General features: G+C 43.0%; 1 protein-coding gene across 1 annotated transcript in view; it reads left to right on the plus strand.

Annotated features, from left to right (window-relative positions):
* The window catches only part of PKN3 (protein kinase N3), a 208445-nt gene that overhangs the window by 44696 nt on the left and 142691 nt on the right, over positions 1–21058 (plus strand). Inside the window, exon 10 of the mRNA XM_053696004.1 lies at positions 2407–2566. Within this exon, the coding sequence (XP_053551979.1) occupies positions 2407–2566 (160 nt within the window). The remainder of the gene's footprint in view (positions 1–2406; positions 2567–21058) is intronic.

Consider the following 21058-nt stretch of genomic DNA (forward strand, 5'->3'; position numbering starts at 1 on the left):
TCGGCCAAGTGCATCCCGGATTTTCGGATTCGGTTTCGGTCCAGAATTTCCATTTCGGTGCATCACTACACTTCGCCTTACCTTATTTTTCATTCAGATAAGGTAGTTTTATGTACTAAACTAGGTTTTCTTCCTAAGGTTGTTTCAGACAGGAACATTAATCAGGAGATTGTTGTTCCGTCCTTGTGTCCTAATCTTTCTTCTCAGAAAGAACGTCTTCTGCACAATTTGGATGTCGTCCGTGCTTTAAAATTTTCCTTACAAGCAACTAAGGACTTTCGTCAGTCCTCTTCTTTGTTTGTCATTTTCTCTGGAAAACATAGAGGTCAGAAAGCTACGGCTACCTCTTACTTTTTGGCTGAGGAGTATCATCCGTTTTGCATATGAGACTGCTGGACAGCAGGCTCCTGAGAGGGTTACGGCTCATTCCACTAGGGCTGTTGCTTCCTCATGGGCAAAACCGAAGCATCTATGGAACAGATTTGCAAGGTTGCGACTTGGTCCTCTCTTCACACTTTTTAAAAATTCTATAAATTTGACACTTTTACCTCTGCTGAGGCCGTTTTTGGGAGAAAGGTTCTTCAAGCAGTGGTGCCTTCCGTTTAGGTTCCCTGTCTTGTCCCTCCTGTATCATCTGTGTCCTCTAGCTTGGGTATTGTATCCCAAAAGTAATGAAGATGATCTGTGGACTCATTGTGTATTTAAAAATAAAATAAAATTTATGCTTACCTGATATATTTGTTTCTTTTTAGACACGATGAGTCCACGGCCCGCCCTGTTCTTTTAGACAGGTTAATTATTATAAACTTCAGACACCTCTGCACCTTGGCTTTTCCTTTCTCTTCCTAACTTCGGTCGAATGACTGGAGTGGGAGGGAAGAGAGGAGCTATTTAACAGCTCTGCTGTGGTGTTTTTTGCCTCCTCCTGCTGACCAGGAGGTGAATATCTCATAAGTTATGAAGATGATCCGTGGACTCATCGTGTCTAAAAAGAAACAAATTTATCAGGTAAGCATAACTTTTCTTTTGTCTTCTCCTGATTGGCTGTAACTGTACAGGAGTATGCAGTATGCATGACACTACTATGCCTAGTAAATATATGTGTGTAACTCTCACCAGACTTTTTTAGGCCTTTACTAGTATTGGCATCGTGAGACCAGCAAATATAACCCATCTAGCACTAAATAAACCTACATATTTATTAGCATATGCATTTAGTTAAGAAAAGTTTGGGGACTTAATGATATAAAATAAAAAGATGTCCTTATTGACCTTTATATGACAGCAGTGTGACATTAGATACAAGACCTTGTACTACGTATTGGCTTGGCCGTCGGCTCTCTATACATCCCCAGAGGCCTTCTTTGTCTAGAAGTGTCCTCTGCTGCCACAACAGAAGCTATGTAGCAAATGCTGGTCCTTCTGGTATAACTGACAGGGAACCTGTGCTGTTATCAGCTTTCTTCTGCTTCAGACAACTGTCAACTGTCTCTCATGTTTTAATTCCCAACAGCTCCCCAGAGGTTAAGGAAGCAGACATAGCGCAGAGACCGTTACCATAAACAAACTATAGCCATAGAAGAAGTCTGTAGTGTCTGATAATAGGTATCCGTACCTTGCACGTGCCCTCAACAAGTACTGTTCAATTATTTGTTGTTGTGCAGAGGAGCCTTGCTGTGGGAATCCCTCTCTTTGCACCTAGAGCAGGAAATGTATTTAATGTTCTCTGAGATTAAACACATAGGTCTAGTTATTAAAAATCTCTATAGGCTATTCAATTACTTGTTACCACCAGTTTGCACAGGTTACAACAGCTAAGGACACTGCCATCGTCAGAAAAATTCAATTGGTTTATTCGCTGTTTTTTTTTTTTTTCCAATAGTGCAGCTTTCCAGAGGGAGGGTCGAATAGCATGGTCCTTCCGCTCGCTGGCGATAAGGGGTTAATATGCTCTAATAAAATTATATTTCATAATATAATACAAGCTTTATTTAAAGTGTTCTAATTTTTCTTCTGTTTTGATTTACTTTTATACGAACCCTGAATATTCTCTTGGTATCCTTTAATGAAGGAGCAGCAATGCATTACTGGGAGCTAGCTGAGCACACTTGGTGAGCTAATGACAAGAGGTATATATGTGCAGCTAGCTCACAGCATTGCGGCTCTTTAATCTATCTACCTACCTATGCTTTTCAACGGCTTAAACCAAGAGAACAATAATAGAAAGTTGTTTAAAAGTGCTGCTGTATCTCAATCTGAAGTTTCATTTTCACATTACTGTCCCTTTCTTTTCTTATGGCTTGTGTGAAATGAGCAGATTTATTGCAGTTTTCTATAGAGAAGTTTACACTATGCCGGAGCAGTGTGACACTGGATACACTGATTTCCATTCTGTTCTCTTCCCAGGGAAGGATTTTCTCCGGGCGACACAAATGAACATTAATTTTGCCACGTGGGGACGTCTGATGATGAGTATTCTACCTCCGTGCAGCTCTATGACCACATTAAGCCCGCCTCTTCCTGTGCAAACCTCCGTTAACCCTTCGCTATGCCCCGCCATTACCGGGTTAGTCATACTGCCATAAGCATTATCATTTACATTACTGGATACAAGAATATAGATCGGAATATTGATCTGGGGGAGAGAAAGTTTGCAGCTCATGTGACTGACTGTAGAGGAAAACAGAACTTCTTAAATATACATAGGTGTCTTTTGTTAGATAAAATTATTAAATTTTTATTTAAAAAGATAGATAATCCCTTTATTACCCATTCCCCAGTTTTGCATTACCTACACGATTATATTAATATACTTTTTACCTCTGTAATTACCTTGTATCTAAGCCTCTGCAGACTTCCTCCTTATCTCAGATCTTTTGACAGATTTGCATTTCATGCAATTAGTGCTAACTGTTAAATAACTCCACGTGCGTGAGCACAATCTTATTGATATGAAACACATGAACTAACGCCATCTAGCTGTGAAAAACTGTCAAATGCATTCAGATAAGAGGTTGCCTTCAAGGGCTTAGAAATTAGCATATGAGCCTACCTAGGTTTAGCTTTCAACTAAGAATACCAAGAGAACAAAGTAAATTTGACGATAAAAGTAAATTAGAAAGTTGTTTAAAATTACATGCCCTATCTGAATCATGAAAATTTAATTTGGACTACTATCCCTTTAAATATACGTAGGGGTCTTTTGCTAGCTAAAAGTATTAAATAAATAAAGGTGTCATAAAAATCCAGTAACAAAGTCATTCAAGGGATACTGTAGCCAGAAAACAAAGTAGAGTATTAAAAAAAAAAAAAGGAAAAGAAGAATTAATTAAATATTATTTTTGCAATATATATGTATCAGAAATGTTACTGCTAACGTTGATTAAATTGAGTGAATTTGTGTTGTCATTTCATGTAATTAGCAGTGTGATACTACTGAATAGCTCCTACACAGCTCAATATTTACCCGCTCTGCCTATTTACCTACGCAGCTCCCTATTTACCTACGCAGCTCCCTATTTACCTACGCAGCTCCCTATTTACCTACGCAGCTCCCTATTTACCTACGCAGCTCCCTATTTACCTACGCAGCTCCCTATTTACCTACGCAGCTCCCTATTTACCTACGCAGCTCCCTATTTACCTACGCAGCTCCCTATTTACCTACGCAGCTCCCTATTTACCTACGCAGCTCCCTATTTACCTACGCAGCTCCCTATTTACCTACCCCTCTCCCTATTTACCTACCCCTCTCCCTATTTACCTATGCAACTCCCTATTTACCTACGCAGCTCCCTATTTACCTACGCAGCTCCCTATTTACCTACGCAGCTCCCTATTTACCTACGCCTCTCCATATTTACCTACCACTCTCCCTATTTACCTACGCAGCTCCCTATTTACCTACGCAGCTCCCTATTTACCTACCCCTCTCCCTATTTACCTACGCAGCTCCCTATTTACCTACGCAACTCCCTATTTACCTACGCAGCTCCCTATTTACCTACGCAGCTCCCTATTTACCTACGCAGCTCCCTATTTACCTACGCAGCTCCCTATTTACCTACGCAGCTCCCTATTTACCTACGCAGCTCCCTATTTACCTACGCAGCTCCCTATTTACCTACGCAGCTCCCTATTTACCTACGCAGCTCCCTATTTACCTACGCAGCTCCCTATTTACCCACGCAGCTCCCTATTTACCTACGCAGCTCCCTATTTACCCACGCAGCTCCCTATTTACCCACGCAGCTCCCTATTTACCCACGCAGCTCCCTATTTACCCACGCAGCTCCCTATTTACCCACGCAGCTCCCTATTTACCTACGCAGCTCCCTATTTACCTACGCAGCTCCCTATTTACCTACGCAGCTCCCTATTTACCTACGCAACTCCCTATTTACCTACGCAGCTCCCTATTTACCTACGCATCTCCCTATTTACCTACCACTCTCCCTATTTACCTACCACTCTCCCTATTTACCTACGCAGCTCCCTATTTACCTACCCCTCTCCCTATTTACCTACCCCTCTCCCTATTTACCTACGCAGCTCCCTATTTACCTACGCAGCTCCCTATTTACCTACGCAGCTCCCTATTTACCTACGCAGCTCCCTATTTACCTACCACTCTCCCTATTTACCTACCACTCTCCCTATTTACCTACGCAGCTCCCTATTTACCTACCCCTCTCCCTATTTACCTACGCAGCTCCCTATTTACCTACGCAGCTCCCTATTTACCTACGCAGCTCCCTATTTACCTACCACTCTCCCTATTTACCTACCACTCTCCCTATTTACCTACGCAGCTCCCTATTTACCTACCCCTCTCCCTATTTACCTACGCAGCTCCCTATTTACCTACGCAGCTCCCTATTTACCTACGCAGCTCCCTATTTACCTACGCAGCTCCCTATTTACCTACGCAGCTCCCTATTTACCCACGCAGCTCCCTATTTACCCACGCAGCTCCCTATTTACCCACGCAGCTCCCTATTTACCCACGCAGCTCCCTATTTACCCACGCAGCTCCCTATTTACCTACCCGCTCTGCCTATTTACCTACGCAGCTCCCTATTTACCTACGCAGCTCCCTATTTACCCACGCAGCTCCCTATTTACCCACGCAGCTCCCTATTTACCTACGCAACTCCCTATTTACCTACGCAGCTCCCTATTTACCTACGCAACTCCCTATTTACCTACGCAGCTCCCTATTTACCTACCCCTCTCCCTATTTACCTACGCAGCTCCCTATTTACCTACGCAGCTCCCTATTTACCTACGCAGCTCCCTATTTACCTACGCAGCTCCCTATTTACATACGCAGCTCCCTATTTACCTACCCCTCTCCCTATTTACCTATGCAGCTCCCTATTTACCTACGCAGCTCCCTATTTACCTACCCGCTCTGCCTATTTACCTACGCAGCTCCCTATTTACCTACGCAGCTCCCTATTTACCTACGCAGCTCCCTATTTACTTACCACTCTCCCTATTTACCTACCGCGCTCCCTATTTACCTATGCAACTCCTTATTTACCTTAGCTTTTGGATCTCAGGTTGAGTCAAATCGCCTTAGGCAGTTTGTGTGGCGATCCGGAGGTGGTGATTTACCCCAGTTTAGCTGGGGGTATAGCGGTGCAGCAATTATTCTATGGAATAGGGGATTATTTTATTATCAAGGGTTCACTTCTTTGAGTATCTTTATTTACTAAGCCAAATTATTTTGATATATATTTTTTTCTGGGAACTATACTTCATTTGGACATAATGGAGTCTGAACAAAGTTTAACCGTTTCATTTGATAAATGTTTATTTTGCTTAGAGGCTCAAGTGTTACCCCCTGTGCAATTCTGCTTATCATGTGTAACAACTATGTTACAGCTAAAGAATAAAAAAGACCCTATGGGTTCCAAAATTTTAAACCCCTCAGCCTTCTTCCTCTCAGGAGTATGTTGTTCCTGATATGCCTCATCTTTCTCTTGTTAAGTGTATCCAGTCCACGGATCATCCATTACTTATGGGATATTCTCCTTCCCAACAGGAAGTTGCAAGAGGATCATCCACAGCAGAGCTGCTATATAGCTCCTCCCCTAACTGCCATATCCAGTCATTCTCTTGCAACCCTCAACAAAGATGGAGGTCGTAAGAGGAGTGTGGTGTTTTATACTTAGTTTATTCTTCAATCAAAAGTTTGTTATTTTTATATGGTACCGGAGTGTGCTGTTTATCTCAGGCAGTATTTAGAAGAAGAATCTGCCTGCATTTTCTATGATCTTAGCAGAAGTAACTAAGATCCATGGCTGTTCTCACATATTCTGAGGAGTGAGGTAACTTCAGAGAGGGAATGGCGTGCTGGTTTTCCTGCAATAAGGTATGTGCAGTTAACATATTTCTAGGGATGGAATTTGCTAGAAAATGCTGCTTATACCGGATTAATGTAAGTAAAGCCTTAAATGCAGTGATAGCTACTGCTATCAGGCTTATTAATAGAGATGCATACTCTTATAAAAATGTAATATAAAACGTTTGCTGGCATGTTAATCGTTTTTATATATGTTTGGTGACAAAACTTATTGGGGCCTAGTTTTTTTCCACATGGCTGGTTTGATTTCTGCCTAGAGACAGTTTCCTGAAGCTTTCCACTGTTGCAATATGAGTGGGAAGGGCCTATTTTAGTGCTTTTCTGTGCAGCTAAAAATACTGACAGAGACATTCAGCTTCCCTCTGCATGATACAGGACATCTCTGAAGGGCTCAAAAGGCTTCAAAGTCGTGTTTGAGGAGGGTAACAATCACAGTAGACTGTGGCAGTTGTTGTGACTGTGTTTAAAAAACGTTTTTGTCATTTATTATTCTGTTTTTGTTATTAAGGGGTTAATCATCCATTTGCAAGTGGGTGCAATGCTCTGCTGACTTGTTTCATACACTGTAAAAAATTTGTTAGTGTAACTGCCTTTTTTCACTGTTTCAAATTTTGTCAAAATGTATTTCTCTTAAAGGCACAGTAACGTTTTTTATATTGCTTGTTAACTTGCTTTAAAGTGTTTTCCAAGCTTGCTAGTCTCATTGCTAGTCTGTACAAACATGTCTGAAACAGAGGATACTTGTTCATTATGTTTAAAAGCCATGGTGGAGCCCCATAGGAGAATGTGTACTAAATGTATTGATTTCACCTTAAACAGTAAAGATCAGTCTTTATCTATAAAAGAATTGTCACCAGAGGGGTCTGTCGAGGGGGAAGTTATGCCGACTAACTCTCCCCACGTGTCGGACCCTTTGCCTCCCGCTCAAGGGACGCACGCTAATATGGCGCCAAGTACATCAGGGACGCCCATAGCGATTACTTTGCAGGACATGGCTGCAATCATGAATAATACCCTGTCAGAGGTATTATCCAGATTGCCTGAATTGAGAGGCAAGCGCGATAGCTCTGGGGTTAGACGAGATACAGAGCGCGTAGATGCTGTAAGAGTCATGTCTGATACTGCGTCACAATATGCAGAACCTGAGGACGGAGAGCTTCAGTCTGTTCGTGACGTCTCTGATTCGGGGAGACCTGATTCAGAGATTTCTAATTTTAAATTTAAGCTTGAGAACCTCCGTGTATTGCTTGGGGAGGTATTAGCTGCTCTTGAATGACTGTGACACAATTGCAGTGCCAGAGAAATTGTGTAGGCTGGATAAATACTATGCAGTGCCGGTGAGTACTGATGTTTTTCCAATACCTAAAAGGCTTACAGAAATTATTAGTAAGGAGTGGGATATGCCCGGTGTGCCCTTTTCCCCACCTCCTATATTTAGAAAAATGTTTCCAATAGATGCCACTACACGGGACTTAAGGCAGACTGTCCCTAAGGTGGAGGGAGCAGTTTCTACTTTAGCAAAGCGTACCACTATCCCGGTTGAGGACAGTTGTGCTTTTTCAGATCCAATGGATAAAAAATTAGAGGGTTACCTTAAGAAAATGTTTATTCAACAAGGTTTTATTTTACAGCCCCTTGCATGCATTGCGCCTGTCACTGCTGCGGCGGCATTCTGGTTTGAGGCCCTGGAAGAGGCCATCCATACAGCTCCATTGACTGAAATTGTTGACAAGCTTAAAACTCTTAAGCTAGCTAACTCATTTGTTTCTGATGCCATTGTTCATTTGACTAAACTAACGGCTAAGAATTCCGGATTCGCCATCCAGGCGCGTAGGGCGCTATGGCTCAAATCCTGGTCAGCTGATGTGACTTCAAAGTCTAAATTACTCAACATTCCTTTCAAGGGGCAGACCTTATTCAGCCTGGTTTGAAAGAAATTATTGCTGACATTACTGGAGGTAAGGGTCATACCCTTCCTCAGGACAGGGCCAAATCAAAGGCCAAACAGTCTAATTTTCGTGCCTTTCGAAATTCCAAGGCAGGTGCAGCATCAACTTCCTCCGCTTCAAGACAAGAGGGAACTTTTGCTCAATCTAAGCAGGCCTGGAAACCTAACCAGTCCTGGAACAAAGGCAAGCAGGCCAGAAAGCCTGCTGCTGCCTCTAAGACAGCATGAAGGAACGGCCCCCTATCCGGCGACGGATCTAGTAGGGGGCAGACTTTTTCTCTTCGCCCAGGCGTGCGCAAGAGATGTTCAGGATCCCTGGGCGTTGGAGATCATATCTCAGGGATATCTTCTGGACTTCAAAGCTTCCCCTCCACAAGGGAGATTTCATCTTTCAAGGTTATCTGCAAATCAGATAAAGAAAGAGGCATTCCTACGCTGTGTGCAAGACCTCCTAGTAATGGGAGTGATCCATCCAGTTCCGCGGACGGAACAAGGACAGGGTTTTTATTCAAATCTGTTTGTGGTTCCCAAAAAAGAGGGAACCTTCAGACCAATTTTGGATCTAAAGATCTTAAACAAATTCCTCAGAGTTCCATCTTTCAAAATGGAAACTATTCGGACCATCCTACCCATGATCCAAGAGGGTCAGTACATGACCACAGTGGACTTAAAGGATGCCTACCTTCACATACCGATTCACAAAGATCATCATCGGTTCCTAAGGTTTGCCTTTCTAGACAGGCATTACCAATTTGTAGCTCTTCCCTTCGGGTTGGCTACAGCCCCGAGAATCTTTACGAAGGTTCTGGGCTCACTTCTGGCGGTTCTAAGACCGCGAGGCATAGCGGTGGCTCTGTATCTAGACGACATCCTGATACAGGCGTCAAGCTTTCAAATTGCCAAGTCTCATACAGAGATAGTTCTGGCATTTCTGAGATCGCACGGGTGGAAAGTGAACGAGGAAAAGAGTTCTCTATCCCCACTCACAAGAGTCTCCTTCTTAGGGACTCTTATAGATTCTGTAGAGATGAAAATTTACCTGACGGAGTCCAGGTTATCAAAGCTTCTAAATGCTTGCCGTATTCTTCATTCCATTCCGCGCCCTTCGGTGGCTCAGTGTATGGAGGTGATCGGCTTAATGGTAGCGGCAATGGACATAGTGCCATTTGCGCGCCTACATCTCAGACCGCTGCAATTATGCATGCTAAGTCAGTGGAATGGGGATTACACAGATTTGTCCTCTCTGCTAAATCTGGATCAAGAGACCAGAGATTCTCTTCTCTGGTGGTTGTCTCGGGTCCACCTGTCCGAGGGTATGACCTTTCGCAGGCCAGATTGGACAATTGTAACAACAGATGCCAGCCTTCTAGGTTGGGGTGCAGTCTGGAACTCCCTGAAGGCACAGGGATCGTGGACTCAGGAGGAGAAACTCCTTCCGATAAATATTCTGGAGTTAAGAGCAATATTCAATGCTCTTCTGGCTTGGCCTCAGTTAGCAACACTGAGGTTCATCAGATTTCAGTCGGACAATATCACGACTGTGGCTTACATCAACCATCAAGGGGGAACCAGGAGTTCCCTAGCGATGTTAGAAGTCTCAAAAATAATTCGCTGGGCAGAGACTCACTCTTGCCACCTGTCAGCAATCCATATCCCAGGCGTGGAGAACTGGGAGGCGGATTTTCTAAGTCGTCAGACTTTTCACCCGGGGGAGTGGGAACTCCATCCGGAGGTGTTTGCTCAATTGATTCATCGTTGGGGCAAACCAGAGTTGGATCTCATGGCGTCTAGCCAGAACACCAAGCTTCCTTGTTACGGATCCAGGTCCAGGGACCAAGAAGCGACGCTGATAGATGCTCTAGCAGCGCCTTGGTTCTTCAACCTGGCTTATGTGTTTCCACCGTTTCCTCTGCTCCCTCGACTGATTGCCAAAATCAAACAGGAGAGAGCATCGGTGATTCTAATAGCGCCTGCGTGGCCACGCAGGACCTGGTATGCAGACCTAGTGGACATGTCATCCTTTCCACCATGGACTCTGCCTCTAAGACGGGACCTTCTAATACAAGGTCCTTTCAATCATCCAAATCTAATTTCTCTGAGACTGACTGCATGGAGACTGAACGCTTGATTCTATCAAAGCGTGGCTTCTCCGAGTTAGTCATTGATACCTTAATACAGGCACGAAAGCCTGTTACCAGGAAGATCTATCACAAGATATGGCGTACATATCTTTACTGGTGTGAATCCAAGAATTACTCATGGAGTAAGGTTAGGATTCCTAAGATATTGTCCTTTCTCCAAGAGGGTTTGGACAAAGGATTATCAGCTAGTTCCTTAAAGGGACAGATTTCTGCTCTGTCTATTCTTTTGCACAAGCGTCTGGCAGAAGTTCCAGACGTCCAGGCATTTTGTCAGGCTTTGGTTAGAATTAAGCCTGTGTTTAAACCTGTTGCTCCCCCATGGAGCTTTAACTTGGTTCTTAAAGTTCTTCAAGGAGTAACGTTTGAACCCCTTTATTCCATTGATATTAAGCTTTTATCTTGGAAAGTTCTGTTTTTGATGTCTATTTCCTCGGCTCGGAGAGTCTCTGAGCTATCTGCCTTACAATGTGATTCTCCTTATCTGATTTTTCTTGCAGATAAGGTAGTTCTGCGTACCAAACCTGGGTTTTTTTACCTAAGGTGGTTTCTAACAAGAATATCAATCAAGAGATTGTTGTTCCATCATTGTGTCCTAATCCTTCTTCAAAGAAGGAACGTCTTTTACATAATCTGGACGTAGTCCGTGCCTTGAAGTTTTACTTACAAGCTACTAAAGATTTTCGTCAAACATCTTCCCTGTTTGTCGTTTATTCTGGACAGAGGAGAGGTCAAAAAGCTTCGGCAACCTCTCTTTCCTTTTGGCTTCAAAGTATTATACGCCTAGCCTATGAGACTGATGGACAGCAGCCCCCTGAAAGAATTACAGCTCATTCTACTAGAGCTGTGGTTTCCACCTGGGCCTTTAAAAATGAGGCCTCTGTTGAACAGATTTGCAAGGCCGCGACTTGGTCTTCGCTTCACACTTTTTCAAAATTTTACAAATTTGATACTTTTGCTTCTTCGGAGGCTGTTTTTGGGAGAAAGGTTCTTCAGGCAGTGGTTCCTTCCGCTTAATCCCTGCCTTGTCCCTCCCATCATCCGTGTACTTTAGCTTTGGTATCGGTATCCCATAAGTAATGGATGATCCGTGGACTGGATACACTTAACAAGAGAAAACATAATTTATGCTTACCTGATAAATTTATTTCTCTTGTAGTGTATCCAGTCCACGGCCCGCCCTGTCCTTTTAAGGCAGGTCTAAAATTTAACTTAACTACAGTCACCACTGCACCCTATGGTTTCTCCTTTCTCTGTTTGTTTCGGTCGAATGACTGGATATGGCAGTTAGGGGAGGAGCTATATAGCAGCTCTGCTGTGGGTGATCCTCTTGCAACTTCCTGTTGGGAAGGAGAATATCCCATAAGTAATGGATGATCCGTGGACTGGATACACTACAAGAGAAATAAATTTATCAGGTAAGCATAAATTATGTTTTCTCCTCAAGTGTCCCCGTCCCTAGCAGTTACACATGAAGTGCCCTGCGGTTCAGTACCTGGGGGTGTGTTTTTACCAGGTGACTTTGTGGCGAAGCTTAGTTCGGCAGTATCTGCAACCCTGAGTGCTTTACCTATCTCAGGTAAAAGAAAATCTAAGAATATTTCCTCTAAGTCAGGAATCTCTTCTAACGCCGAGGCTGCCTTAGTCAGTTTATCCCAATTATCTGAGGGTGACAATTCCTCAGCAGCTTCTGAAGGAGAAATCTCCTGATTCTGATAACACGGTGGTCAATTCAGTGGTATAAGAGGAAGTTAGTTTTAGATTTAAGCTTGAGCACCTCCTTTTACTGGCTACTCTAGAGGATTCTGAGCCTACAGTCGCAGTGACTCCTAAGGTCAATAAACTAAATAGAGTTTTTGATGTCCAGTCCAGATCTGTGGAAGTATTTCCTGTTCCTGACCGTATGTCCGACATTATTTCTTTTACAAAGATATGACGAGTCCACGGATTTCATCCTTACTTGTGGGATACTAACCTCCTGCTAACAGGAAGTGGCAAAGAGCACCACAGCAGAGCTGTATATATAGCCCCTCCCCTTCCCCTCCACCCCCAGTCATTCTCTTTGCCTGTGTTATCCTAGGAAGAGGTAAAGTGAGGTGTTAGTTTTAGTTTCTTCAATCAAGAAGTTTTTTATTTTTAAATGTTACCGGTGTGTACTATTTTCCTCAGGGAGACATGGAAGAAGATTTCTGCCCTGAGGTTGATGATCTTAGCAGACGTAACTAAGATCCATGTTGGTTCCCACAGAGTGCTGAAGGTAGTGTAAGAAAGATCTTCAGTGTGGAGAACAGCTGCATGCTACAAACATTGAGGTATGTTCAGTCTTTTATTTCTGAGGAGACCTGTTATATCAGAATGGCTGACATTTTATTCCTTGCTAAAGGAGGGGGTAAGAAGTAGACCTGTTCAAAGAAAGGGTGTTACTTTAAATCCTGTGCTTAACGTTTTTTCATTGACATAATTTGGGTGTTCTGAAAAGGGACACTGGGAGAGGCAGCTCATCATCTTTATTTTGTTTTACGATACACAAATATGAGTAGGGCTGCAGCATTACTATGCGGTTTTTAGGGGGACCACTTGGCTTAGTTTCCTAATCGCTTCCTATGCGGTGTTACAGATTAGTTGATCGTCCTTGATGGGCAGGGCCTATTTTTTGCACTCTCCAACGCGCAGTATATTCTGACTGAGAAGGCAGCAGGCATGAGCTCCGGTTGGGCCTAAACTTATGTTCTGGTGTCCGGATCGTGGTAGAGTCGTTTTTCAGTACCCTGAGGGCAGGTAGTCGCCACAGTTCAACATGTCTGACATTGAGGATACTAATTGCTCTATGTGTTTAGAAGCCATTGTGGAACCCCCCCTTACTTTGTGTACCTCTTGTACTGAAAGGGCCTTACAATGTAAAAAGCATATTTTAAGTAAAGAAAGTGTGCCTAAGGATGATTCTCAGTATGAAGAGAATCAGGATATGCCATCCAATTCTCCCCAAGAGTCACAACCTTTAATGCCCACACAAGCAACGCCAAGTACTTCTAGTGCGTCTAATACTTTTACTCTGCAGGAGATGGCTGCAGTTATGTCAAATACCATTACAGAGGTATTATCTAAATTACCAGTGTTACAGGGTAAACGCAGTAATTCAGGTATTAATGTGAATACTGAATCCTCTGATGCTTTATTAGCTATTTCCGATGTACCCTCACAGTGCTCTGAGTTGGGGGTTAGGGAATTACTGTCTGAGGGAGAACTTTCAGACTCAGGAAATATGTTACCTCAGACAGACCCGGACGTTATGTCTTTTAAATTTAAGCTTGAACACCTCCGTCTGTTGCTTAGGGAGGTTTTAGCGACTCTGGATGATTGTGACCCTATCGTGATACCACCAGAGAAATTGTGTAAGATGAACAAATATTTAGAGGTGCCTACTTAAACTGATGTTTTTCCGGTTCCTAAAAGAATTTCGGAAATTGTAAAAAAGGAATGGAATAGACCAGGTATACCGTTCTCTCCTCCTACTTTTAAGAAAATGTTTCCCATATCAGACACCATTCGGGACTTGTGGCAAACGGTCCCTAAGGTGGAGGGAGCCATATCTACCCTGGCTAAGCGTACAACTATACCTATTGAGAGGACAGTTGTGCTTTCAAAGACCCTATGGATAAAAAATTAGAGGGTCTTCTAAAGAAATTATTTATTAATCAAGGGTTTCTTTTACAACCTACAGCTTGCATTGTTCCAGTAACTACTGCAGCAGCTTTTTGGTTTGAGGCCCTAGAAGAGTCTCTGAAGGTTGATACTTCATTAGATGACATACTGGATAGAATTAAGGCTCTCAAGCTAGCTAATTCTTTTATTACTGATGCCGCTTTTCAAATTGCTAAATTAGCAGCGAAAAATGCAGGATTTGCCATTCTAGCGCGTAGAGCGTTATGGCTCAAATCTTGGTCTGCTGTTGTGTCATCAAAATCTAAGCTTTTAGCTATTCCTTTTAAAGGTAAGAACCTATTCGGGCCTGACTTGAAGGAAATCATTTCTGACATTACTGGAGGTAAAGGCCATTCTCTACCTCAGGATAAGTCTGTTAAAATGAGGGGTAAACAGAATAATTTTCGTTCCTTTCGAAACTATAAAGGAGGACCCTCTGCTTCTTCTTCTTCTTCCTCCACAAAGCAAAAAAGGGAATTTTGCTCAATCAAAGTCAGTCTGGAGACCCAACCAGACTTGGAATAAAGGTAAACAATCCAAGAAGCCCGCTGCTGCTTCCAAGACAGCATGAAGGGGTGGCCCCCGATCCGGGACCGGATCTAGTAGGGGGCAGGATTTCTTTCTTTGCTCATGCTTGGGCAAGAGATGTTCAGGACTCCTGGGCACTGGAAATAGTGACCCACGGGTATCAACTGGAATTCAAGGATTTTCTCCCAAGAGGGAGATTTCATCTTTCACGATTTTCTGTAGACCAGATAAAAAGAGAGGCGTTCTTACGCTGTGTAAAAGACCTCTATACCATGGGGGTAATTTTTCCTGTTCCAAAGCCGGAACAGGGACAGGGGTTTTACTCAAATCTTTTTGTGGTTCCCAAAAAAGAGGGAACTTTCAGACCCATTTTAGATCTCAAGTGTCTAAACAAATTTCTCAGAGTTCCATCGTTCAAAATGGAGACTATACGAACAATCTTACCAATGATTCAGGAGGGTCAATATATGACTACCGTGGACTTGAAGGATGCATATCTTCATATCCCTATCCACAAGGATCATCATCAGTTCCTAAGGTTTGCCTTCCTGGACAAGCATTATCAGTTTGTGGCTCTTCCCTTCGGGTTGGCCACGGGACGCAGAATTTTCACAAAGGTTCTAGGGTCTCTTTTAGCAGTTCTCAGACCGCGGGGCATAGCAGTGGCGCCTTATCTGGACGATATATTGATTCAGGCGTCGACTTATCAATTGACAAAATCTCACACGGACATAGTATTGTCTTTCCTGAGAAAGTGAACATAGAAAAAAGTTTATTAGTTCCACGGACAAGGGTTCCCTTCTTGGGGACTCTTATAGACTCGGTAGACATGAAAATATTTCTGACAGAGGTCAAAAGACAAAGATTCTGAATACTTGCCGAGCACTTCAGTCCATTCATTGGCCATCAGTGGCTCAGTGTATGGAGGTAATCGGATTAATAGTAGCGGCAATGGACATCATTCCGTTTGCTCGCTTTCATCTCAGGCAACTGCAGCTGTGCATGCTCGGACAGTGGAATGGGGACTATGCAAATTTATCTCCTCAGATAAATCTGGATCAAGAGACCAGAGACTCTCTTCTTTGGTTGTTGTCGCCGGATCATCTGTCACAGGGGACATGTTTCCGCAGACCCTCGTGGGTGATAGTGACAACGGACGCCAGTCTTCTGGGCTGGGGTGCAGTCTTGAATTCCCTGAAGGCTCAGGGTGTTTCGACTCAGGTGGAATCTCTACTTCCAATCAATATTCTGGAACTGAGAGCAATATTCAATGCGCTTCAGGCGTGGCCTCAGCTTCGGCCAAATTCATCAGTTTCCAGTTGGACAATATCACGACTGTGGCGTATATCATTCATCAGGGGGAACAAGGAGTTCTTTAGCGATGATAGAAATATCCAAGATAATCCAATGGGCGGAGGCCCACTCTTGCTTTCTGTCGGCAATCTACATCCCAGGAGTAGAGAACTGGGAAGCGGATTTTCTAAGTCGTCAGACTTTTCATCCGGGGGAGTGGGAGCTCCATCTGGAGGTGTTTGCCTCATTGATTCTCCAATGGGGCAGACCGGAATTAGATCTGATGGCATCTCGTCAGAATGCCAAGCTTCCACGTTACGGATCCAGGTCAAGGGATTCACAGGCCGAACTGATAGATGCCCTGGCAGTGCCTTGGTCGTTCAGCCTAGCTTATGTGTTTCCACCGTTTCCTCTCCTTCCACGCGTGATTGTTCGAATCAAACAGGAGAGAGCTTCTGTAATCCTGATAGCGCCTGCATGGCCACGCAGGACATGGTATGCGGATCTAGTGGACATGTCCTCTCTGCCACCGTGGAAACTTCCTTTGAGACAGGACCTTCTCATTCAAGGACCTTTCCAACATCCAAATCTAATTTCTCCAACATAGGTGTGTCCGGTCCACGGCGTCATCCTTACTTGTGGGATATTCTCTTCCCCAACAGGAAATGGCAAAGAGCCCAGCAAAGCTGGTCACATGATCCCTCCTAGGCTCCGCCTACCCCAGTCATTCTCTTTGCCGTTGTACAGGCAACATCTCCACGGAGATGGCTTAGAGTTTTTTAGTGTTTAACTGTAGTTTTTATTATTCAATCAAGAGTTTGTTATTTTAAAATAGTGCTGGTATGTACTATTTACTCTGAAACAGAAAAGAGATGAAGATTTCTGTTTGTATGAGGAAAATGATTTTAGCAACCGTTACTAAAATCCATGGCTGTTCCACACAGGACTGTTGAGAGGAATTAACTTCAGTTGGGGGAACAGTGAGCAGTCTTTTGCTGCTTGAGGTATGACACATTCTAACAAGACGATGTAATGCTGGAAGCTGTCATTTTCCCTATGGGATCCGGTAAGCCATTTTTATTCAGAACAGTAAATAAGGGCTTCACATGGGCTTATTAAGACTGTAGACATTTTCTGGGCTAAATCGATTCATATATTACACATATTTAGCCTTGAGGAATCATTTAATCTGGGTATTTTTGTTAAATAATATCGGCAGGCACTGTTTTAGACACCTTATGCTCTAGGGGCTTTCCCTAATCATAGGCAGAGCCTCATTTTCGCGCCGGTATTGCGCACTTGTTTTTGAGCAGCATGACATGCAGTCGCATGTGTGAGGAGCTCTGATACATAGAAAAGACTTTCTGAAGGCGTCATTTGGTATCGTATTCCCCTTTGGGCTTGGTTGGGTCTCAGCAAAGCAGATACCAGGGACTGTAAAGGGGTTAAAGTTAAAAACGGCTCCGGTTCCGTTATTTTAAGGGTTAAAGCTTCCAAATTTGGTGTGCAATACTTTTAAGGCTTTAAGACACTGTGGTGAAATTTTGGTGAATTTTGAACAATTCCTTCATACTTTTTCGCATTTGCAGTAATAAAGTGTGTTCAGTTTAAAATTTAAAGTGACAGTAACGGTTTTATTTTAAAACGTTTTTTGTACTTTGTTATCAAGTTTATGCCTGTTTAACATGTCTGAACTACCAGATAGACTGTGTTCTGAATGTGGGGAAGCCAAGGTTCCTTCTCATTTAAATAAATGTGATTTATGTGACACTGAAAATGATGCCCAAGATGATTCCTCAAGTGAGGGGAGTAAGCATGGTACTGCATCATTCCCTCCTTCGTCTACACCAGTCTTGCCCACTCAGGAGGCCCCTAGTACATCTAGCGCGCCAATACTCCTTACTATGCAACAATTAACGGCTGTAATGGATAATTCTATCAAAAACATTTTAGCCAAAATGCCCACTTATCAGCGTAAGCGCGACTGCTCTGTTTTAGATACTGAAGAGCATGAGGACGCTGATGATAATGGTTCTGAAATGCCCCTACACCAGTCTGAGGGGGCCAGGGAGGTTTTGTCTGAGGGAGAAATTTCAGATTCAGGGAAAATTTCTCAACAAGCTGAACCCGATGTGATTACATTTAAATTTAAGTTGGAACATCTCCGCGCTCTGCTTAAGGAGGTATTATCCACTCTGGATGATTGTGAGAATTTGATCATCCCAGAGAAACTATGTAAAATGGACAAGTTCCTAGAGGTCCCGGGGCTCCCAGAAGCTTTTCCTATACCCAAGCGGGTGGCGGACATTGTAAATAAAGAATGGGAAAGGCCCGGTATACCTTTCGTCCCTCCCCCCATATTTAAAAAATTGTTTCCTATGGTCGACCCTAGAAAGGACTTATGGCAGACTGTCCCCAAGGTCGAGGGAGCGGTTTCTACTTTAAACAAACGCACCACTATACCCATAGAAGATAGTTGTGCTTTCAAAGATCCTATGGATAAAAAATTAGAAGGTTTGCTTAAAAAGATGTTTGTTCAGCAAGGTTACCTTCTACAACCAATTTCATGCATTGTCCCTGTCACTACAGCCGAAACCAGTTTCGAAGAAGGAACGTTTGTTGCACAATTTGGATGTTGTTCGCGCTCTAAAATTCTATTTAGATGCTACAAAGGATTTTAGACAAACATCTTCCTTGTTTGTTGTTTATTCTGGTAAAAGGAGAGGTCAAAAAGCAACTTCTACCTCTCTCTCTTTTTGGATTAAAAGCATCATCAGACTGCCGGACGGCAGCCTCCTGAAAGAATCACAGCTCATTCCACTAGGGCTGTGGCTTCCACATGGGCCTTCAAGAACGAGGCTTCTGTTGATCAGATATGTAGGGCAGCGACTTGGTCTTCACTGCACACTTTTACCAAATTTTACAAGTTTGATACTTTTGCTTCTTCTGAGGCTATTTTTGGGAGAAAGGTTTTGCAAGCCGTGGTGCCTTCCATTTAGGTGACCTGATTTGCTCCCTCCCTTCATCCTTGTCCTAAAGCTTTGGTATTGGTTCCCACAAGTAAGGATGACGCCGTGGACCGGACACACCTATGTTGGAGAAAACAGAATTTATGTTTACCTGATAAATTACTTTCTCCAACGGTGTGTCCGGTCCACGGCCCGCCCTGGTTTTTTAATCAGGTCTGATAATTTATTTTCTTTAACTACAGTCACCACGGTATCATATGGTTTCTCCTATGCAAATATTCCTCCTTAACGTCGGTCGAATGACTGGGGTAGGCGGAGCCTAGGAGGGATCATGTGACCAGCTTTGCTGGGCTCTTTGCCATTTCCTGTTGGGGAAGAGAATATCCCACAAGTAAGGATGACGCCGTGGACCGGACACACCGTTGGAGAAAGTAATTTATCAGGTAAACATAAATTCTGTTTTCTCTGCAGCTGACTGCTTGGAGATTGAACGCTTGATTCTATCTAAGTGAGGATTCTCTGATTCGGTCTTTGATACAGGCTCGAAAGCCTGTGACTAGAAAAATCTATCATAATATATGGCGTAAATATCTTTATTGGTGTGAATCCAAGGGTTACTTATGGAGTAAAATTAGGATTTCCAGGGTTCTGTCTTTTCTCCAAGAAGGCTTGTAGAAAGGGTTATCAGCAAGTTCCTTAAAGGGACAGATTTCTGCTTTGTCAATTTTGCTTCACAAACGTTTGGCAAATGTGCCGGATGTTCAGTCTTTTTGTCAGGCTCTAACTAGAATTAAGCCTGTATTTAGACCAATTAATGAATGAATTTAGTTCTTAGAGTTCTTCAAGGGGTTCCGTTTCAACCCATGCATTCCATAGATATTAAATTGTTATCTTGGAAAGTTCTGTTTTTAGTTGCTATTTCTTCTGCTCGAAGAGTTTCTGAGCTTTCAGCGTTACAGTGTGATTCGCCTTATCTTAAATTTCATTCTGATAAGGTGGTTTTACGTACAAAACCTGGATTTCTTCCTAAGGTTGTTTCAAATAAAAATATTAATCAGGAAATTGTTGTTCCTTCCTTGTGTCCTAATCCTTCTTCTAAGAAGGAGCGTCTGTTACATAACTTGGACGTGGTTCGTGCCTTAAAGTTTTACTTGCAGGCGACTAAGGATTTCCGTCAATCATCTTCATTATTTATTGTTTATTCTGGGAAGTGTAGGGGTCAGAAAGCTATGGCTACCTCTCTTTCTTTTTGGCTGAGGAGTTTCATCCGTCTGGCATATGAGACTGCTGGACAGCAGCCTCCTGTAAGAATTACGGCCCATTCTACTAGGGCTGTGGCTTCCACATGGGCCTTTAAAAATGATGCTTCTGTTGAACAGATTTGTAAGGCAGCGACTTGGTCGTCCCTTCATACTTTTTCCAAATTTTCCAAATTTGATACTTTTGCTTCTTCTGAGGCTGTTTTCGGGAGAAAGGTTCTTCAAGCAGTGGTGCCTTCCGTTTAGGTTCCTGTTTTGTCCCTCCTTTTCAACCGTGTCCTATTGCTTTGGTATTGGTATCCCACAAGTAAGGATGAACTCCGCGGACTCGTCATATCTTTGTAAAAGAAAAGTAAATTTATGCTTACCTGATAAATTTAATTTCTTTTACGATATGACGAGTCCACGGCCCACCCTGTTATTTTAAGACACTATTTTTTTTTTTGTAAACTTCAGTCACCTCTGCATCTTTTTAGCCTTTCCTTTCTCTTCCTAAACCTTTGGTCGAATGACTGGCAGTGGAGGGGAAGGGGATGAGCTATATATACATCTCTGCTGTGGTGCTCTTTGCCACTTCCTGTTAGCAGGATGTTAATATCCCACAAGTAAGGATGAAATCCGTGGACTTGTCATATCGTAAAAGAAATTAATTTATCAGGTAAGCATACATTTACTTTTTTCAGGAATGGGATAAACCGGATGTTCCCTTTACCTCATCTCCTATTTTTAAGAAGATGTTTCCTTTTGCAGACTCTGTGCAGGAAGTTTGGCGTACGATTCCTATGGTGGATGGGGCTATATCCACATTAGCTAAAAGAACTACAATTCCCCTAGAGGACAGTGCCTCTTTC

This window comes from Bombina bombina, chromosome 12 (assembly GCF_027579735.1).
Source record: "Bombina bombina isolate aBomBom1 chromosome 12, aBomBom1.pri, whole genome shotgun sequence".
In the NCBI taxonomy this organism is placed as follows: Eukaryota; Metazoa; Chordata; class Amphibia; order Anura; family Bombinatoridae; genus Bombina; species Bombina bombina.